Source organism: Rhea pennata, chromosome 5 (genome assembly GCF_028389875.1).
Source record: "Rhea pennata isolate bPtePen1 chromosome 5, bPtePen1.pri, whole genome shotgun sequence".
Lineage (NCBI taxonomy): Eukaryota > Metazoa > Chordata > Aves > Rheiformes > Rheidae > Rhea > Rhea pennata.
In genome coordinates this window covers 62,623,111-62,643,255 of record NC_084667.1, presented here as the reverse complement: position 1 = coordinate 62,643,255, position 20,145 = coordinate 62,623,111, and the positions used below count along the sequence as shown (strand labels likewise).

Genomic DNA, 20,145 nt, shown 5'->3' with positions numbered 1-20,145 from the left:
CCTAAGGGCACACATATGGCAAATGAATAAATAAATAAATAAACGGAGCTGCTGGAAAGACTTAAGCGCTTCACTTCAAAACTTTCAAATCAAACAAGTTCATTTCACGCTTGTTTCAATGCGCTTGCAACAACCTGAAAAAATTTCACCCGATATTAAACCGCATTTTCACCATCACAAAAACACTTTATGGGAGCCAGATATTTGTGTTTTGCCACAGTCCCCATCCCGACTGCCTTTCCCGCTGCCCACCACGCCGCCGGCCAGCCGTGACCCACCACGGTGCCTGGCTGGGGTCCTGCTCTCCTCCGACGGGGCCCCTCCCGGGGCGATATTCCCCCCGGTGCTGGAGTAACGATTCACAGCACGCATTGCAGTTACGGCAGGGAAACAGCTTTGCAGAAATCGGTTTAGGTCTTTTCACCAAAGGCAGATGTTCTGATTAGGGTCACTCATTTCACTTCATTTCTCCCAACCGGCACATCTCAACTCTTCTGTTCAAATCAACAGGTTGCCATGGAAACTTTTGATTTTGCAGAAATTGCATTTTCTAGCTTCTTGTCCAGTTCTATTTAGGAATTTGGCGTCTGTCTGTCCAAAGGGTAAAATCTGATGGCTGGGGCTCAAACAGATACTTTCTGCCTGTAAGTCCCGGGTTGGGCTGGAGCCAGCCTTGGCCTCTTGCTCGCCTGCAAGACCCAACTGGGGTTGAAATGGCTACCAAATAATCCCACAGAAGTGTGTGTGCTGGTCTGCTGACTAAGAAATAACCTTTTTTGGATCAGCAAGGCTTTGTCACACTTTCTTGTATCTTCTGCCTCACACGAGCGCAACCCTTTACACTTGGAAAAAGGCTAAGCATATCATATGCACAGGCTTGCTCATCTCACTCGCCTTTTCTGCCTTTCACATGCACACACACAGACACACGCAGGGTTAAGACCAGGCACTTCATCCACCTGGATTTTTTGCTTTTCCACCCTTACAGTTACTTCATTGTGTGTAGCAGCTGCCACACCAGAAAGGAGAGTGGAAGGCTTCTCAGTAGGACATAGAGAAATCATTAACAATATTTAAAACCTTCCTGGTACTGAAAAAAAAAAGAAAAAAAAAAAAAAAAAAAAAAAAAAACACAGATTTTCTTATCAGAAGGTTTAAATATTTCCAAGCCATTTTTTTTTCTGTGTTTAACATTTCTGCTTCCTCACTTGAATGTTTTTAGATCTGCTGCCGGACAAAATGTTAGACAAAATGCTAATCTCTGTAAGCTGCAGGGTAAATAGCAGCTAAGGTTTGGTAAAAGGTGTAAGGACAGGGGCCAGACTTCTGTTCCTGTGAAATGCAAAGTAACCATGCTATTGCGTTTCTTGGGACCAGGAGCAGGCTCTTTCAGCCAATTCCTCATGGGGAAACACCCACTGGAAAGGCCAGCATTGGGGTTAAACTTCAACAGGATATGCTAGTGTTGGAAGGAGCCTCAGAAAGTTTTTTAATCTATCTCTTGTCTAAAAATCAGCTATGGAAGTACTGGAGTTCTGGCAAACCTAACTCTCCTGAACTCTCTCGGATACCTTAGCGTGGGTAAGACCTGAGACTCCTAGATTCATTCGATGTGCCAAACGTGCCCCTGCTCGGGAAGTTTACAGCCCAGAGGAGAAGATGCTGTTTTAAGCTGCTCGACTGTCACTTTGGAGCAATGCCCAAGGCCTCTTTCTTCTCGGTGAGCCTGTGAGCAGGTTCACCCTGCTCAAATGCTCGTGGCAGCATCTGGCTGACACACACACATCCCCCGAGGTACCCAGGGGGCTCGAACGCAGCACCTGAGCACACACCAGCCCATCACTAGCCACGTCCCGCATTAGTTATTGCAGCTCCCTCTGCGTAGGCTCGGCCAGCTTGACTAGTAGCTGAACGTAAGGAACAGGAAAGATGGGCTCTTTGCACAGAGCAGGCTGCTTCCTCTTTTACCTTCCTGCACTTTAATCGTATCTCCCTTCGTATCAGGCTGCTATGGAAAACACACACTCCCATCCCCTTTTGCGCACTTTGAAGCCAGATTTTTCTTCCTGACTTTGGCACCTGTTCTTTTTGTCACATATATTGGCAAACAGAGAACTCTTTTTTTTTTTTTTTTTTTTCCCCTCAAAGCACATTCAGCAATAGCAGGATGCACTGCAGGCTGCAGCATTAGCAAAGCATCTCTCCACCACCCTGATTCAGGCACAAATCCTGTGCCCTTTCTTGTCTGGCTTCTCTACCACAGTTACCAGTGCTGATTAATGAGGGGTGGACAACATCTGCCCAACAGGAATACTAAATTGCTGCACCATCATCTGAAGATCCAGTCGTTTGTGAAAACAACCCGCCTACTATAGAGCAGATATTTTGTGCTTCTCCATTAGCATTCTCTGATCCTACTGCCGTTTAACCCAGACCAGTTAACGGCAGACCCAGACCAGGTAAGATCACCATGGAGTTTAGGGAGACACTGTAGCAGCTAATAGCCAGTGCTGTTAAGCAGCTTTGCCTCTCTACAGCGCTTTCACGCTTTTTTTCAGGAAAAGAAAATCACTCCCTAAACCAATAGCACATGATAAGCACTGATTATTGGCAGAAATCTTTTGAATAGTAGTCTGAAAGGACTGACGGTCTAGATCAGTGTTCATCTTACACATCTTGACTGAAAAGGACTTCTTTGTACCCCTGGAGATCCTCTTCCTCTTGTTGCTCTTAACGCAGGATGCTGAAACTGTCCACAGAGACAGGCACTCTCCCCTCCATCACATATCCGTTGTCACCCAGAGACCTCATCCTTGGTGAGGAGAAATGCAGAAATAGCATGAACTCGTGTGAACTCTGGCTCTGCTCCTCAAGCAGTGCAAGCAGAGAAGTAGTGGAGAGCTGCAGTGATTCCCCTCGACCACACAGCAAGCCTCGTCCTCCCACGCTCTGGACCCATTTTGTGAGGCACCCTGCATGTTGCCTGGAAATATTTCAGTGTGATTTGTTTCATTTTGCTATTAATATGCCATTTATTCTGATGCTGGGTGCCAAATCTCATGTCCCTTCAATAATAAGGTGCTTGATCTTACTTTAGAGATAGCTTTCCCCCAGTGCATAGTTGCAGTTAGAGGAATTACTTTTGCTTTACACAGACAGTAGGGAGGAGCTAGACAAACTCTCAAAGGCTCCCATTATTCCCACATTTTCTCCTCAGAGTAAAATCCACACTCCTTGCTCTACTTACTGTGCTCTTGACATCATTTTTATGAGACTCCAAATTCATAGAATTAGGTTGCAGCAAACAGTTGATTTAAAGAGTCTGGACTGGCTTTATCTGTGTTAAAATAAAGCTAAAAATGCCATAACATCTGGTCTTTTGCAGGTCAGTTAGCTGCACTGCTAGTTAAAAATAAGACTATTCCAATTACCAGTTATTCTTTAATTACCTTAGAGTTCTACTGCCTTTGCTATTGACTTGAGTCATAATCCCAGCTCCAGAAAAAGTTATTCCTAGATACTGTGCTATGGTGATGGAAGCTTTAAAAATATTTATAAGAGCTAAGAATATAGATATAGATAATAATCCACATTCTCCCTTTCGTTTTTTGAATAGGCTTACACTATAGTCACAGCCAAAATGTTGTTCTTTTGCTCATCTCAGTGCCACAAACAATCACAAGAAATCTCAAGAACAGCAGTTCCCCTGCATCAAGATTAAGAAGATACATAATACTCTTTGTTAATAAGGATCAATCATAGTATTTTTAATCTTCAGGTTCTACTCTTTGTTGTTAAGGATCAATCACAACATTTTTAATGTTCAGGTTCTACCTATTTATGCTACTGAATACTATATTTGTTCCTCCCTCTGACATTTGCTCTGATTTACTGGTATTACTTTCAGCAAAAAGTAATAAAACCCTCAATTAGAGTATCACTGAAACAAGCACATCAGAGTCAATTTGCCTGCAAATTTAGAGCATTTATCTACACTGTTATTATCAGATTTTTAACTCCAGAGCAGAAACGCCTTCCGTGGGGTTGGCTGGTGGTGCACAGTGAGCTGAACTCTTCAGGAAGCACCTCCCAGCCTGCTTCAATGCGCAGTCCAAGATCTAAGGCGGAATGAAATCTAACAAAACACTCTTTTAGACACAATGTCAATTGTTCCTCAATTCCCCAAGTGCTATAATCATGTTAGCCTTTTCTATTGAACACAGCTTTGCACAGTGCTCGAGTCCCAAGAGCTCCCTGAGGACTGTATTACTGGAGGAACTGGGCATAGCTCTCCTTGCAGAGACCCCCAAGTTCCTGAGAGTCCACTCTCAAAGAGGCTGAGTTTGCTCAAGGATTGATTAGCACAGCAATAACTCACTGAGATGCTGGGGAAATCCTCCAGTGCTGATTTTACAAACAATGAGGTCAATGATTCCGATAAATCAACTTCATTCATGCTGTCTATAAATAAGTAAGCAATGTCTCAGACTGGGAAGAAGCTGGCTCACACTTCAGTGTTGTGCTTGTTCTGAAAGCTTTGGGAATTTCCATTCTCTTTCATTCATTTCTGGACTAGATTCACTCTGCTTGATCTTCTTAACCCATCTCCACTGCTTGTGTGTTCTTTGTCATGTAAGTTGGCCAACACCGAAGCCTGTCTTCTCAATGCACTTTGAAAGATTTACAGCACTTCATATCAGCTGTTTGAAATAAAAATGATTGGTGGACTGGTATGTCTTTTTAGCTGTCTCTGCACAGCAAATATCTAGCTATAGAGAGCTGTGGGCAAGTTATGAATCTATGGCCTAATTCCTCTCAGATGCTAAAAAACACATAGTACAAGCCGTAAATCTGCCTGTGGGACCACACTGTCTAGATGAATTCATTTCTATTGCAGAAGAGGACAATAGAGCTGTCAATGGTGCTGGCCTGCTTTCCTAACACAGTTGTAGGCAAGTTGGGGTTGGACATTTCCTCATTAACTCTGCTGGAATTCTCAAACTCTTAAGAATGGTTCAGGAGGAGGGCGAGTGCTCCCCATCACGTTCCTCCTGGTGCCCATCTCTTTGCTCTTACATAATAGTGAGGGAGCTGAGTGAAGTAAGAGTCCAAGTAGAAGGGCAAACCTTGGAAGCAGTGGAGAGAGAGCCTGGAAAGGAAACTTTAAAGAGCTTTTGCATAGTACCTCTCAGAAACTTTCAGAAATATCTGAAGCCTCCTGCTGAAAATGCTTGTCTCTGAGTAGTCTATCTCAGACTTCCTAAAATCTTTAGCATCGACTTCCACGCCACGAGAAGGCAGTGGCAGGGTGGCTATTTGCCTTGCTCTTTGTGAGTCTTCAGGGGGCGTCTGAGTTACCAGGCAATCCTTGCAACCATGGGAGTTTAAAAGAACATAAACAAAAGGCTGACAAACACAAAAAATGAGATTCTCATAAAAATGATTTAACTCTGGCCTTAAGAAAAGCAGAGTACTGCAAGATTCATTAAATAATGAGAATACTGCAAGATTCATTAAATAATGAGAATAATCAGAACCAATGCGAGCTTTAGAACAGTAGCTGAGGAATAACAGGTAGAAGTAGAAAAGTTGTGTTACCTCTGGCTAGATCGTTAGTGAAACCATTGCTGGACCATATTGTCTAGTCCTAGTGACTGCTGTAAAAAGAATTTGGAAAGCAGCTACAAGAACGATACAAGAACAAGAAAATATGCCTTGTAGGAAGACACTAGATAAGCTATTTAGAGCAGAATAAATGATGCTATGAATCCTATCTGGCTTTAAATCACTAAATGTCTGTGGCCTAAAGACAAAGCAGCAAATTTCTCACTACCTCGTTAGACCAAGAGCTGCACTGAGTGAAGTCAGCTGAATCCTGGCCCCGGAGGCCTCTCTCTGCTTCCACCTCAGGAAGTAGACTGTAAATGTTTTTCAGATATTGTAAATATCAGATGGGCAAAAGTATTTGCTCAGCAGAACATAGATCTCATCCACTGATGAGGTGATAGAAAATGATAAGATTTACTCAGAGCTCTTCTAGACCTCCTCTAGAAAAATGCTACAAAGCCCTGCACACGTTGGTGGGCGGTGATTACAGGAATAATTAAAGAAGGCAGTTAGTACAATTTGCATGCAAAGTGCTGTGCGTAGGCCAACTTTAGGACAAAACAGCAAGCTTTCGATTTTCCTTTCAGAAGGAATATAGTTAAGCTGCAGGACAAGACTGAGGAAGAAAGTCAATTCTTCCGTAATCAAATTTTGTTTGTCGTGACGGAGGGAATCAGGGAACATGTAGCAGTAAAGAGTAATCTGTGCCTGAGTCACAGGCAATTGCAGACCACGGGGGCAGAGCAGCCCTGGGAGAGCAGGGGTCTAACAGCACCGCTTTCCACTGCCCTGGTTTGCGGTCACATCATGTTTTAGACCTGCACTCCGTCAACGCAAACAGAGTATGTCTACAGGAAAAAAGCTACAGAGGCAGGCAGGGAGAATAGTCTTGTAGTCTGCAGAGCTCAGCTGAGCTGGTTGTCATACCTAGCCTGAACGATGTAGACAGGCCATTCAGGTCTTTCTTACTTTTTCTTTTTTTTTTTTTTTTTTTTACTAGCTTCTTTTGGTGGGTGCCAGACTGTAGGTTCCTTAGGGCTTTAATTTATAGACTTCCTGAGCATTCCCAGCTTCAGCTGCAGCTGTGTAACGTCTCTGCAAGACAGGTCCGTGGCAGCTAAAATGAGATTCCCCAGACACTGACCCAATCAAAACCAGAGCAGCATGTGAGAGGCTAATCCCTGGCAGCCCTATGCCTGTTTTCCTCACCTGCAACAGCTAAAGATATTTCCTTGCAAGGATTTGACACAAATCAGTTCATGAACGCACTTGAAGCATCTAAAAGGCAGAAGGTGCTGCAAAAATGCACTACTCATAATTAATTTGTATTCTCAGTTGCGCTGCTGTTTACTGAAGCCAGGGGCATGGAGTCTCAGTGGTTACTTAGTGCCTGACTCCTATCAGATCTAAAGGGAAGTAGAGACCTAAATGCCTCTTGATGTATGACTAGGTTTCAGTCCCCACTTACAGTATAACAGGGTTCCTCACATTTCAGCCACAGAGACCCGCGTTTAGCAGTTATGTCGTATGAAAAGAGTAAGACTTATAAACGGGATTTTTTAAATCAATTTTCTTCAAACAAGCTCCTACAAGAGCACTGCTATCCTGCCTGAGGTGAGTCCGAGAGAGCAGCAGAATGTGAACAGGAGGAAGCTTCCCCATTCTCCAAATGCTTTCACAAAACAGCATTCAGGAAAGAAGGAAAATGTTACCCAGCAAGCAAACATCTCGACAGTACCCCTGGGGATGTCAGATGCTGGAGAGCACACCGCATTCAGTGCATCGATAACTTCACAGAGATCGCTCAGAAAGGCATCGGAGGAAGGAACAGAGGGCACTGAAACATCCTGACATTTGCTGCAATCCACAGATGATGCACTTGCTCTTGAGGAAAACAGTTTGGACTCAAGTCACGTCTGGCGAAGATGATTATTTCCTCATTCAGAGGAGGAGTAAAACCCCCTGGGGAAATCACTGGCCGGTCTCCCTTTCTGAAGAGTTCAACTTACACCCAAATTCTATCCTGAAGGAAGCATGAAAAAAACCACACACAAAAAAGCCCTTAATTGCAGGTGGAGGCTATTCTTTATGTAAATGAATGCCTTGACAAAAATTCTGGAAGGAACATGGGGGGGAAGTTGGGAACGAACAATTCTGACATAGCTGAAATGTCTCAGTTTTACAGGCTGAGGTCACATGCGTATTTAGGGCGTATTGGCAAGGACAAAAGGGTGTCAACTTCTTCCTATACTAAGAGATCTGAGAAGTTGGAGTTTTAGTTCTCACCTCCTTGGGAATTTCTCTGGTCCCTTTGGCAGGTCTGTGTCACTCCTTTCCCTGAAGTTGTTCCACTGTTGTCTGGGACAGCTCATCAGTTCATGGAGGAGGAGGGCAGAGGAGACAGAAGCCAGGTGGTCACCTTCACAGTCCTTTGGTTCTGCAAGCACTTCTCCACAAACATGGAAAAATTTCCTGAGATACCAAACATCTTAGTTTGGTATCACACCAGCCACTTCCATGTTGCTTTGTGCTAATAATCAACAGCCAGTAAATAGCAATAGTTGCAGATGAGTGCAGAGGTGTCAACCGCGACACAAGGACAGTTCATTTGTAAGTTATTGCTCCAAGACTGCTCATAAAGCAAGGATTCACAAAAGCCTGTAAATGTACCTGTGTTACACCCAGTGATGGCAAAGGAAATTCTTGTTGGCTTTTGGTAGACTTGGCTACTGAGAGGAGAAGATAGTAACAGAGTGAGCAAAAGTAAATGGAGAAAAAGCCAAAAGTGAAGCCTGCAAATCTAGCAGAACACTCTCAGCTCATAAATACGACCTACCTAGTGGATAAACTGAACAGGTTTCTGCCTGGCAGAGGTAAACTGGTAAACTTCCTAGTACAAATACACTATGACATTTTCACAGGCAAGTGCCATTTATTTTGACATCTGGTTTGCTTGCATGAAAATGTGGTGGAAACTTCAGGACTAATACACTAACCTAGCACCAGCAGTTATTTGAACTGTCGGTGTGGGTCATTTTGTCCCCTCTATATTCAGAGCCAGGAATCCAAATGCTAGTTTGCATGTAGCCAGAGTTATGCCAGCAAAATAGTTTTCTGGGGTGATAGTAGTAAGCTGTAGAGAAGTGATATGTGCAGCCAGGGTAACATAGATGATGAGATATATTAGCACAATCAACAAAAAGAAAAAAAATTCAAAGCTTGATGGGGAAAAGAAGAGAACAAAGAAAGAGAAAGGGTTGGTGCTGCACAGAAGTTCATTGCAGAACCAGTGGGAGACAGGGTGCTGCGCTATTGCGATGGGCAAGCTGTGTAGATTTGGAGTGTATTTTTCAAAAACCTCTTGCATTTCCTAGCCCATAAGTATGCAGAGAATAATGCTGGAAAACCACTGGCCTTTTTATCCTGCCTTGGTATTTGCTGCAGATCACCTTGAGCCAAACCGAGCTGTACAAACTGTCAATATAACTGTTCAGTGTGGTTCCAAAGACCTACTGTGAAATATTTACCGTGACTTCATGGACCACAGAGCACGGATAATAGCTTAGGAACCGTTACGGCATACCCTGCAGGCAGAGCGTGCCTGAAATAGACTGGACTTCTATCCAGACGGCTTATCTCCAAGCCCTATTAACTATTGGAACAAGGCAGTAATTTGTATCTGTACCAGGGCTTTTTGCCAGTGCAGCTCCGTCAGTCAGATGCCACCACGAGATGCCAGCAAAACTTTACAGCGGAATCCTGAGCCTGAATAGAAGAAATTTCAGTGTAACTTTTAACACTGAAGATCTGACCTGACTTTCTGCAAGCAGAACCAAGCTCAGTCTGCCTGTGCTCAGGGTCAGTCAGCCTGAGAGAGGAAGCTGGATAGTTGTGGCAGTACTGAAGTATGGCAAATGCCTTTTCATATTCATCTGGCACGTTACATCATCAGCGACTCCATGTGCCACACAGTTACCATGCAAGCATCCTGCTTTGGAGGCTGCCTGCACTGGTCTGCCAGCTCCATACAAGAACTTACAGCTTCATTGATGCTCACCTGCAGCCAGTTTGGTACAGTCCCAAACTCCACCTCAGCCAGCTAAGCACTGGATAGATGACATAGAGCAGCTGGAAAATTGCCTTCAGCTGAAGGAGATATTGTCCCACAGTTGGTCCTTGAATAGAGTAAATCAGCATAAAGGGTTTGGCTCCTATACCTCTTCAGGTAGGGGCAGATTGAAGGCTTGCCAGAGTTAGCAACGGGGGAAAAAAAAAAATCCCCACATCAACATTAGAAGTAACCAGGGCAGTACCATGAATGGCCCACAGACTTAGAAGGGAGCTAAGAAAGGCAAGCCTACTGTCAGCAGACTTAGGTTTGCTACACACGGTTCATGCCTCCACTGGGAAATTTTTCAGATTCCATACGTACACCACAAGAAGTTGAAAACCAGCATGCTGAGGAGGCTTACTTCAAGTTAGTTCAAGTCAGGAGTCTGGGCCTGGTTTAAGGAATGAGATGAGGCCTCTGTCTGGTCTCCTGTCTGCATTTGTACCCCCTTCCCCCTCCCCCCCCCCCCCCAAGTAACCTGTTCCATAGGTTTTTCCACTCACGGGCCTCAAGCATTTGTTCTACCTCCATGCTCAAGAGCTACTCCCTTTTCAAGCTCCTATAGGAGCAACACTGCATGAGAGTTACCTCCTGAGTTTAGAAACAGGAGGAGGGCTCTTGGTCACTTTTCCCATCACCTCTTTCCTTTGCACCTCACTTGTCCCGGAGGCAAGACAGCCCTGACAGCCATGTGAGCAGAGCCTGTCTTATTCATTACAAGTAAGTCTGCTCCTCATTGAGTCTTTCAGGATCCTGTTCCGGTTATACACTAGCAAAATTGCCAGACTGCTTTGCAAGCTCATAAAGCTGCTGAGCAATCAACCTGTCCAACCACACTGACAGAGACTTTAAGACATTTCAAACAAGACTTAGTTCCCCAGCATAACAACTATTACTTTCTATAGCCTGGTAGGTGTTTTTCTTCTACAAATGTGTTATCGCTTAAAAAAACATCAGTGAGAACCTATGTGATGTTTTCAAGCCTCCTATTTGCCAAAAGTAATGTTAATCTTTACCAGCCCTCATTAACTGTGGGTTGTGATCTATCAAGAGATGTCAGTCTTAGCCTGCTCCCAGCCACGACACTGTGTTCGTGTAAACCATTTGCTTGTGCAACTTTAAAACAAATCATAGCCCCTCTGCTCTGAGAATACCATTATTCTGAGTAGCTTTCCCAGTGAACGTTTAAAATCTTCCCATTGAGTGATGGGTGGAACTGGAGTCCCTCCTCTTCTTTCCAGTTGAGTAGGAATGATTTAAGCAGATTAACTGGTCAACAAAATGCCATTAACACAGATCATATCCTTGATAAGATAAGATTACACTGATTACAGAGATCAGCTAATAAAGGGGTTCATCCAAAGGCAACGAGAACATTTTCTTCCATGCCAGTTGGCTCAAAATGAATCTCAAAGTGGCTTATACTAAAGCAGTAATTGTGCTGAGCACGATCGATAAATTAAGCTATGACCTTCTTTCACCTGCAGCAGAATCTGGTCAACATCCCAGCACATGCTGGTGTGCTCCTCTTCCTCCCCATCCCTCTAAGCACCCACCATGCAGAACCATACTTTAAGTACTACTGTTTTGTCTGCAATTACAAGACACCACACTCGTAAAGGACAAATTGCCTGGGAGGCAACGCAGCTCCACTGAGACCCATCAAACACCACCCACTTCCTAGTGCTTCATCACCCAGAACAAATAAAATAATAAAAAGTGAGTGAATAAAGACTAGAGATACCCCAGCATGCACAGCAGGGAGGCAGAAAGTGTTTGCTTGGGATTTCTAGCACCTAGTGGATGTCAGCTGGTGGCTGCATAGACATAGGCAAAAGTCCTTCGGTCTGGATGTTTGAGTAGCAGCAATTTGTGCAGTTCATCTGACTTGGCCGTCTGTTAAGAAATAAGAGCTTGGCATAAAACATTTGCTCTTGTTGTGACTTTGGGTTGCTTTCATTTGGGTTTGAATCTATCGGCTTGGTTTAGGATGCGCGCTGTAAGACACGCGCCAATCTGTCTAGCACAAGGGCGCATTGGCATTTGAAGACTGAGAAGTATAAAAATGAACCCACTGGTTTGTGCTTGCCTCTCATAAACAGCATCTCTCTGTTTCTCTCTTGCAGTAACTGTGACTGTGGGAGGACAACAGCACTTGCTGGGACTTTACGACACTGCAGGGCAGGTAAATTACTGTAAAACATTTATAAATTTCCTTTCCCCCAGTTTTGTTTGTTAGTAGCATATACTGGGTTTGTTTTTGCTGCTTTTACAAAAGCTAACAATCATTTATGAGTTTTTATCGTCATAGAATGGTAAGGTTGGAAGGGACCTTTGGAGATCATCCAGTCCAACCCTCCGCGTAGCCCATACAGGGCGGAGGTGGAGGGGGGGGGAAACTTTGGCATTAGCAGCACCACACTAACCAGCTGGGCTAAACCTGAGTTGTTATGCTTCAGCTGCTGACCTCCCACCTTCTGCTTTCTGATTTTTAGATAGAAACTTCATTCTGGTTCAGCAGTAAGGAACACACACACACACATACATACCACTGAGATTATATTTTGCCTATCAAAAAAAAAAAAAAAAAAAAAAAAAAAACTAGTTAACCTGTTCTGTATTGATCCATCCAACTCCTATTGCAGGTAAAAAGCCAGTGTTTTCTTACAGTTACCACATGGTGGCATTGGAGGTACAGAGAAGAATTCCTGATTCCAAGGCCAAAAAACTAATATAATATAGCACCAGGCTATCAGTCAACAGCTATTGACTTTTTAAGTAGTAACCGTGACAGATTGGCATCCATCTCAGCCTCCCCCTGCCGGGACAAGAACGTCGATTACAGGAGTGTCTACCCTTGACACTTACTTATATAGCACAATTTATAAGGCTTTTACTGTTTCCACTATCCACAAGCTGATACAGTGCGGTACTAGTAGCAGTTTGCAGAAGAGGCCTGGTCCATGGGCTGCCAAGAGCAGAGGGAACAGGGTCCCAGGTCCTTCCCAGCTGACGAGGTTTGGAGTAGGAGAGGAAAGCGGTTTTGGGAGCCTGCTTCACCCTCCTGGGACTGAGCAGCTCTGGGTGCCAGGCTTTACTCTCAGGAGCACTCTTTCCTCTACAACACTCATACCATGCATGAGCAATGCAGGAGGAAACTCTACGGTCTGCAGAAGGCTGTTTGTTATTGGATATACTTTGCAGCAGGGTGCAGAGAGGTCAAAAATTGCACCAGGACAGACCGCCACTTAAAGCAAAGCTTGCACTCACCAGGACTGGGGCCTTCATGCTTTGGGTTTTGCTTTTATTGCTATCACCTATCTGTAGGCAGCAGCGGTTACTTCGTAGCTAGTTTGGTATCAGTCACAGTCCACCTATGTTTTCTATTTACATGTCCCCAGGAGGTGATCTAAAACTGGTCCCAAAATATGACCCAAGTACTTGTCCTGCATGGGTAATTCAAGAAGGTGCATGTTCAGTTACCTACCCTGCGCGTGCAGACAACAGGTTACACACAGAGCTCAAAGTGTGCTTGCGTCTGCCACAATTCACCAGGAGTGCAGCCTTTGCAAATGAAACTAGAGTTACGTTCAGTTCACTGTCAGATTTTAACCAGGGCCTTAATATTTTAACGTATTTTGTATGGCTGATGGTTCCACCTGTCACCCCTTCCCTCTGCAACGCATTCTCCTAAGCCAAAAGAAACATAAATCTGTTTCTCTGACAAGTTTCACTCCTGCCTCTGCTCCTTAGCAATCATTTTGCCATCTCCCGCCTCAAATTAGCTAAGGCACCACCTGCCTTTGAGTGACGTTCCTAACTCATCAGGAGCATTTTCATCTCAGACCTCAGCCCAGAGGACATGGCCACCTAGGCAAAAGTCAGTGCATGAATCACCCCTTGATGAATAGCTTGTATCTCCATGGAGTCTGCGAGGATGATTCTTCCCACATGCTCAAGCTACAGTGACAGATCATCTGGGTTGTTTCCTCCCTCCTTCTTCTTGCGTTACGTGGCTTTCCAAAGACATCGATGTGAAGTCATAGCCAAAAATAGCACTTGACATTACTATGCTATAAAACATATGCTAATGAAAGAACAACTGGAAAAATGCACTCCTGCAGCAGGACCCTCCGTCAGCCTGAAGGGAGAGCTGGCAGAGGCCCCAGACCTGGGGTATCTGGTTTTCTGCATCCCTGGCACAAACAGTCCTAGGAGGTTGGGAAAAAAAAAACTTTTTTTTCCCCTCAAGCTAGGCTCAGGTGCAGAGTGCTTTAAAGGGCCGACATGGCAGGGAACGGAGGGGCGCAGGCAAGAGATCAGCAGCAACTTAACAAAAACAAGTTCTGCTGCACTTTCTGTGCCCAGCACTACCAGGCCGCCAGCAGCGGGAGAGCATGAGGGAGCGACACCGGGAGGTCCCCAGGTGAGGTGTCCCCACCACTGCTAGTTGCAGGAGCTTGACTCTGCCAGTATTCCCACTCCAAACCAACAATTGGATGGCACCACTGGGAAGCCTTGCGTTCCCCAAAGAACAGGTAGCAAAGGGGGAGCACGAGGCAGGGAAACAAATTGCTCAAAGTCACCAAAACAGGCAGGGGCTTAGCTGAATGGAAGACCCTTTATCACTCTGCAAACTCAGATTTCAGGCTGTCACTCCAGCGAGGAGAAGGAGAAGGGTTGTAAAATACCATATGATGAGTCCTTACCCTGCGGGTGGCAAGGACTACGGGGACCTGTGTCTGTGCACATGAGGGGCACCCCTGTCCCGCAGACACCGCAGGCTCTGGCAGTAGAGTGATGCCCACCAAAGATTTCTGAGATCTGCAATCAGCTCCCCCAAAAGCATTTAGTTTGACATGCCAATTAATGATCAGTTAAAGTCCAGGCACGTGAGAACTCACATCCCTTCCAAAACATGTCATTAGTTAGTACCTCTGGATACACCTGCAACGACTCATGCAAATAGGACCCACGCAAATATCCAGTCCCTTTTTTCGCTATTCATTTGCTCAACTTCAACAACTGTCTCTGAATGAGAAATGATCCCTACGTGTCATATCTCATCAGACCCCAGGTTTCTTCTGGGTCTTCTGCTGGAGTAGAGGGGAGCAGATACGAAGATGGGTGGGATCCTCATCTGATGTCATCGGAAGCTCCTGCCAGCCCACGGAGTCAAAGACGGTTCGGGAGCCCTAGATCTGCTCTTGGGCTTGGCAGTGGTGCCACGCTGGCGCGAGCGGCAGGGCGCCCTGGCAGGCGCCTCGAGCTCCCCGGTGCAGCTGTCCCTCCTCATTGCTTGTACAACGCTCCGTGCCGCTCGCACCAAACGGGAACCCTCCTCCCCGTGAAGGATCCGCTAGGAACGCCGAAGTAACGGGCAAAATGAAACCACACGAGCGCTTCGGCAAGTAGCCGTCGCCGCCAGGCAGAGCGGCGCTCGTGGCGCTGAGTTTGTAATTTTAACTACCTCTCTACACGGGCATGTCTGAAATATGGAAACTGGATATATTTAGCCAATTGCTTTCTAAAAATCCCAACTAACAATTCCTCGAGGGTCTGCTGCCACCACGTGGCTGTTTCAGGAGGCTGATTTGTGCCAAAAACAGAGAAAATCCCAAGCTCCTAGAAGCAGCCCATGCTGAGTGTGGTATAAACATATTTAATCTCAGAGAAGTCATCAGCTTTGGCATTCTAGGTTTCCACAACCAGGAAAGCTAAGGCCAGACCTCCTTCACCCACAGCATCCACATAAAACTTCACTGTCAATATAATGCAATCATTCCTTCATCCCATCATCTCGACTCCGTTACTGGATTCCCCCCATGCACCGAGCTATATTGGTGTACATGTCGAGGGAAGATCCTCACTGAAGGACAGAGGTCCCAGACGAAGCTTTCCCAAATGAAATTGCCCCAGATGAAACACTGCACCTTATCCCTAGCGCTAGGTCAAAGAGAGAATGACTTTTAATTAAACCTGGCCAGAAAAGTAGCATCAAATAAACCGTGCAGAGCTAACTGGGAAATATGCAGTAAGTGTTGCAAACTGCTGTAGTTCTGGGGTTGGAGGCAGTAACTGGGACTATATTCTTCCTGCGGATGTGAATTTGGGACAATGGACATTCAGTTAGACAAAACAAAACATTTTGTTTGTGTTTTAGGATATTTCTTAAACCTTTTTTTTTCTTAAATGAGACAGAGCTAAATTTGGTCTCAAACTTCCTTTGGGAACAACAAAAATCCAGCTTTTTTTGTTTAGAAAAGGTTGGAGTGGAATGTTTTAACATAATTCACTATTATTTTCCAGAAACTAGTATCTATGCAGAAGTAGTTTGGGGTCACCTTAAAATTGCGTACTTCGGTGAATGAAAACCTTAAAAAAAGAAAAAGAAAAAGAAAAAGAAAAAAAAATCCCACCTTTGCCTAACTCAGCTGTTAGTAATTAAGCCCTCACATTTGTTGACTCAGCCAAAGGAAGACAGAAGGGATCCACTCAAGACCCACCATAAAACAGTCCTGCAACAGTTTCTCCTTCAGGGCAGACGGCAGTTTTCATTACTTCTGCCCCTTGACATGGCTTTTCTCTATCTCAGACAAGTGTTTTCAAATCTGGGCAACAGTCTGTCTCTTTTTTTCTTTCCCTAGTGAGTTATTCACTATTTCATTATCAGCAAAGCAAAATTGCACCAGTAGAAGTTTCTGACAGTTATAACCAACATTGATGGCACTGCTGAGATTTTAGAGGCTTGTCTGGAGTGCAGAACCTCTAAGCTAAAGACCTGGGTCTTAGTCAAGTTTGACAGCAAGCTGAATTATGATTTCCCACCTTCCAGCTTTGTGCTTCTTTCCTCTTTTTTAATTCTAGACTTCTCAAAACAGAGCACTCAAAACAGGTGTACCCCCACTAGAAGTAGATGTTTTGTTGCACTGAAATTTTCTGACAGGCAGAAAAAAGTTTGAACAGAAAATTACCAGCCAGCTACAGCTCCACGTGCTCTCGCTGGAGGCCAGTCTATCCATTTCACGCAGCTTGCAAAACCCCTGATGGTTCTCCCAATCTCCAGCCTGAAAAGCGACCCAAATCCTTGCTTGAAACTCAGTGATCAAAGCCAGCTCACTGCACGGCACGGCTGCGCTTTGAGCTGCTTGAAAATTCGCCCTCTTCGCAGGTACCGCGAGAAGACGTTGCTCTTCACCAGACTAGGGCCTGTGGAAGCACTAAGCCGCTGCAAGTGCTTTACTCAGCCACCACAGGTGGGATTTGATCTACTTTGTGCTTTCAGGGCACAAACGTCCTATGCTGGCTGGCACATTGCTGAATACTGCATCCAACTGTGCTGGCACCCAACAGCCCAGAGCCCCACATGGGTTGTGTCCGGCCCTGGCTGTAACACCTACTGGGGAGCAGAAGACCCCTAATATTAACAGAAAAGCCCCTAGAGGTGCATGCCATCTGCAAATATGAGAGTCAAACACTATTTCCTAGGACACTATCACATTGCCCGACAGCCAAGGCATGCACTCACAACCTCAAGATTGATTTTCACAGAAATGCCGTTTTTATTATACCACCAGTGATGGTACCACCACAAACAGCGCCCCGACCACACACACAGATCAAACGTGCCCTTTAGCTTTCTCCGTGGAGAGCTGCCGCGATGCCCGCTCCGCAGTTTTCCTTCATACGGTAACGCACTTGCCTTCTCTCTCTGGCAGGAGGACTACAACCAGCTGAGACCCCTGTCTTACCCCAACACAGACGTGTTCCTGATCTGCTTCTCGGTGGTGAACCCTGCCTCCTACCACAACGTCCAGGAGGAGTGGGTGCCCGAGCTGAAAGTCTGCATGCCAAACGTGCCTTACGTCCTCATAGGAACACAGGTATCGGTCCTGGGGAGCAGCTGCTCTACTTCTTATGCAAAATTCAGCCAGGCTTGACAATTAGAGGAAAGCTCAGGGACTGTGAATGGAAACCGTCTTGCAGATGTCCCACCATGCATGTCACCATTGACAAAACCGATCCCCATTTCTATACCCAAGCGTGTACACTAATATGGTATCAAGCCACAAATACGCATAGGGAGAAAAGATTTCTGACAGGCCTTTAGTAGAGAAAAATATATATATATGAGTGTGTGTTTGTGTGTACATATATATGTATGTATGTATATACTGAAGTCTGTGGCTAGAAGCAGAAGCTAAACCTCAAGTTTTAAGAGCAAGAATAATTAACCGCTCCAATGACTTACTTAGAGACATGGGAAGGAAACAGCCTCCCTTGTTCTTTACATCTACACTGCAGGTACTGAGTCACCATCCTGTTGTTCTATATTAGACTAAATAATCAAAACATTTTATTTTGGCCATAAAATCTATGAATCAATCAATCAAGAATACTTTAAACAAGGGTTTGCTTCCAAGAAGGAGAGTGGCCAGAGACTTTGAAAACTATGGATACTGCAGTCTGGAAAATGTCTGAACACCGGACAGTAACCTAAGCCAAGTCAGGGAAAGAGATCAAATCCTGCTCAAAACCAGGATCTTCATATAGGAAAATCTAGTCATTCAAACACCGATTTTGTTTTCCACACTGGAATAATGTAAAACATCCATTTAAAAATATTATTCTTTGGAACACACACTCTGAAAATGGATGGGTTCGAAATGCCAGAATGTTTCACTTTGGTATTTTCCATGGAAATAAAAGATTTTGTTTCAAGCCAGTCGGCCCCTGAGCTGCATGTGTCTGGTCTGTCGCAGTATTTTATGTCTGATGCAGTGCAGGATCCCAGCAGCCTCCTTTCCACTGTGGCTCGGGCTTTTACAGGCACTTTCCAAGATGGCATTGCACAAGTCACTGAAGAGCAGCATGATGCTGTGTCTTTACTGTGCTGCAGCTATCTGAGCTGTGCCCTCTAGAGAGGCCAATAACCAGTCAAGTAGAACTAATACATGTTAAATAGAAAATACAAAGAAGGACAACACATGTGCCCTTCATTTCTGAAGTATCGTCTGAGCTCAGAAGGGCAGACGTGTCCTTATGCCAGGAGACTGTGGGTTTGCAAAGCTATGAATACCTGTTTCAAGTGCTAGGTTAAGGTGGTACTGAGCACAAGGTCTGTGTATTTTCCACTAGATTGATCTTCGTGATGATCCCAAAACCTTGGCTCGGCTACTTTACATGAAGGAGAAACCACTCACTTATGAGCACGGAGTGAAGCTAGCTAAAGAGGTAACATCTTTCTTCTGGGGTCTTGTGAGGCTGGTTCGTCACAGATTTCCATTGGGTTGGTTTTGTTGACAGTGGACTCCTCCAGGGCTCCTTGCTGGGTCCCAGCCAGAGGCTAACGCCTGCATTCAGACTCGCTGGATCTAGACACAGACTGCATCTCCTGAGCCTGCAGCTTTGCCGCAGTACCCAGTCGAGCTATAGGCAAAGCAGCAAGGTGCTGGGGACAGCAGTTTGCAAGGGGGCAGCAAAATATATTTCATTGCCCACTTTACCTTGGCCAAAGCCCTGGAAAGTTCAACCAGAGGGGGAGGCAGGGAGCACAGAGAAAGAAGTGTTGACCTGCACCAGCACAGGCAGCCACGGCCACGCATCCTAGCTCTTAAAAGCTGTCTTCTGGGCACCTACATACCGAGTCCATCCCTGCCCATAGCAGAGGCACTCCAGTCCTGGCTATTCACCTTTAGGTGGTGAGAAAAGTGGGTGGAAAGGCAAACATTCAGTTTTGCTTATGCTGCTAAGAAATAGTGGCACTAACTGGCAACAGAGCATAAGAATGCTACAGCCCGTTTCCTACCTAAAGGGGACATTTGCATCAAAAGCATCTCATATCCTTATGTTTGATTTAACAGCTCCTAGGTGCATTTCCCCATGCCCGGTAGCAACAACACAGGGACAGAAGCATCCCTTACAAAAACACCGACAATTCAATTCTCATTACTACTCTCGTTTATATCATTTCTTATTTATCTCAGCTGTCCAATTTACTCATTGCACATTGAGTAGCAGAGGCCTGTTCCAAGGCTTCTGTGCTACTACACCTTCCTTGCGGAGCAGGAGAAGAGCCAAGGGACTCAGCTAATGACCTGCTTTCCACCCACTCGCAGTCAGCATCCTCCTGAAACCTGTTGCTATGTGGATAAGAAGCCGAGCTCTCAGCCCGGGGAGCATCCAGCCAGCGACTGGGGTGCAGCACATGCTCTTTAGAGGGTTGGATAGGGATTCCTGCTCCCCATTTTCCTCCTGTGAAGAGATATGGGTGTTGCAGTTCATCCTGCTCCCTCACTCGGGATGACCTGAGCCAGATATAAAACAGAACAAAGATCTGGACTCGTGTTTAGAGGTCTGGGCTGCCCTCCATGGCAGGCAGCGCATGTACAGAGAAGGGTGCTGGAACAAGGCTATTCCGTCTCTCC

The 20,145-nt window shown here is 45.3% G+C and overlaps 1 protein-coding gene across 1 annotated transcript in view; it reads left to right on the top strand.

Annotated features, from left to right (window-relative positions):
• Positions 1 to 20,145, top strand: part of RHOJ (ras homolog family member J) — a 59,116-nt gene that overhangs the window by 30,880 nt on the left and 8,091 nt on the right. The window contains exons 2-4 of the mRNA XM_062577272.1: positions 11,845 to 11,903; positions 17,437 to 17,601; positions 18,857 to 18,952. Coding sequence (XP_062433256.1) covers positions 11,845 to 11,903; positions 17,437 to 17,601; positions 18,857 to 18,952 — 320 coding nt within the window. The remainder of the gene's footprint in view (positions 1 to 11,844; positions 11,904 to 17,436; positions 17,602 to 18,856; positions 18,953 to 20,145) is intronic.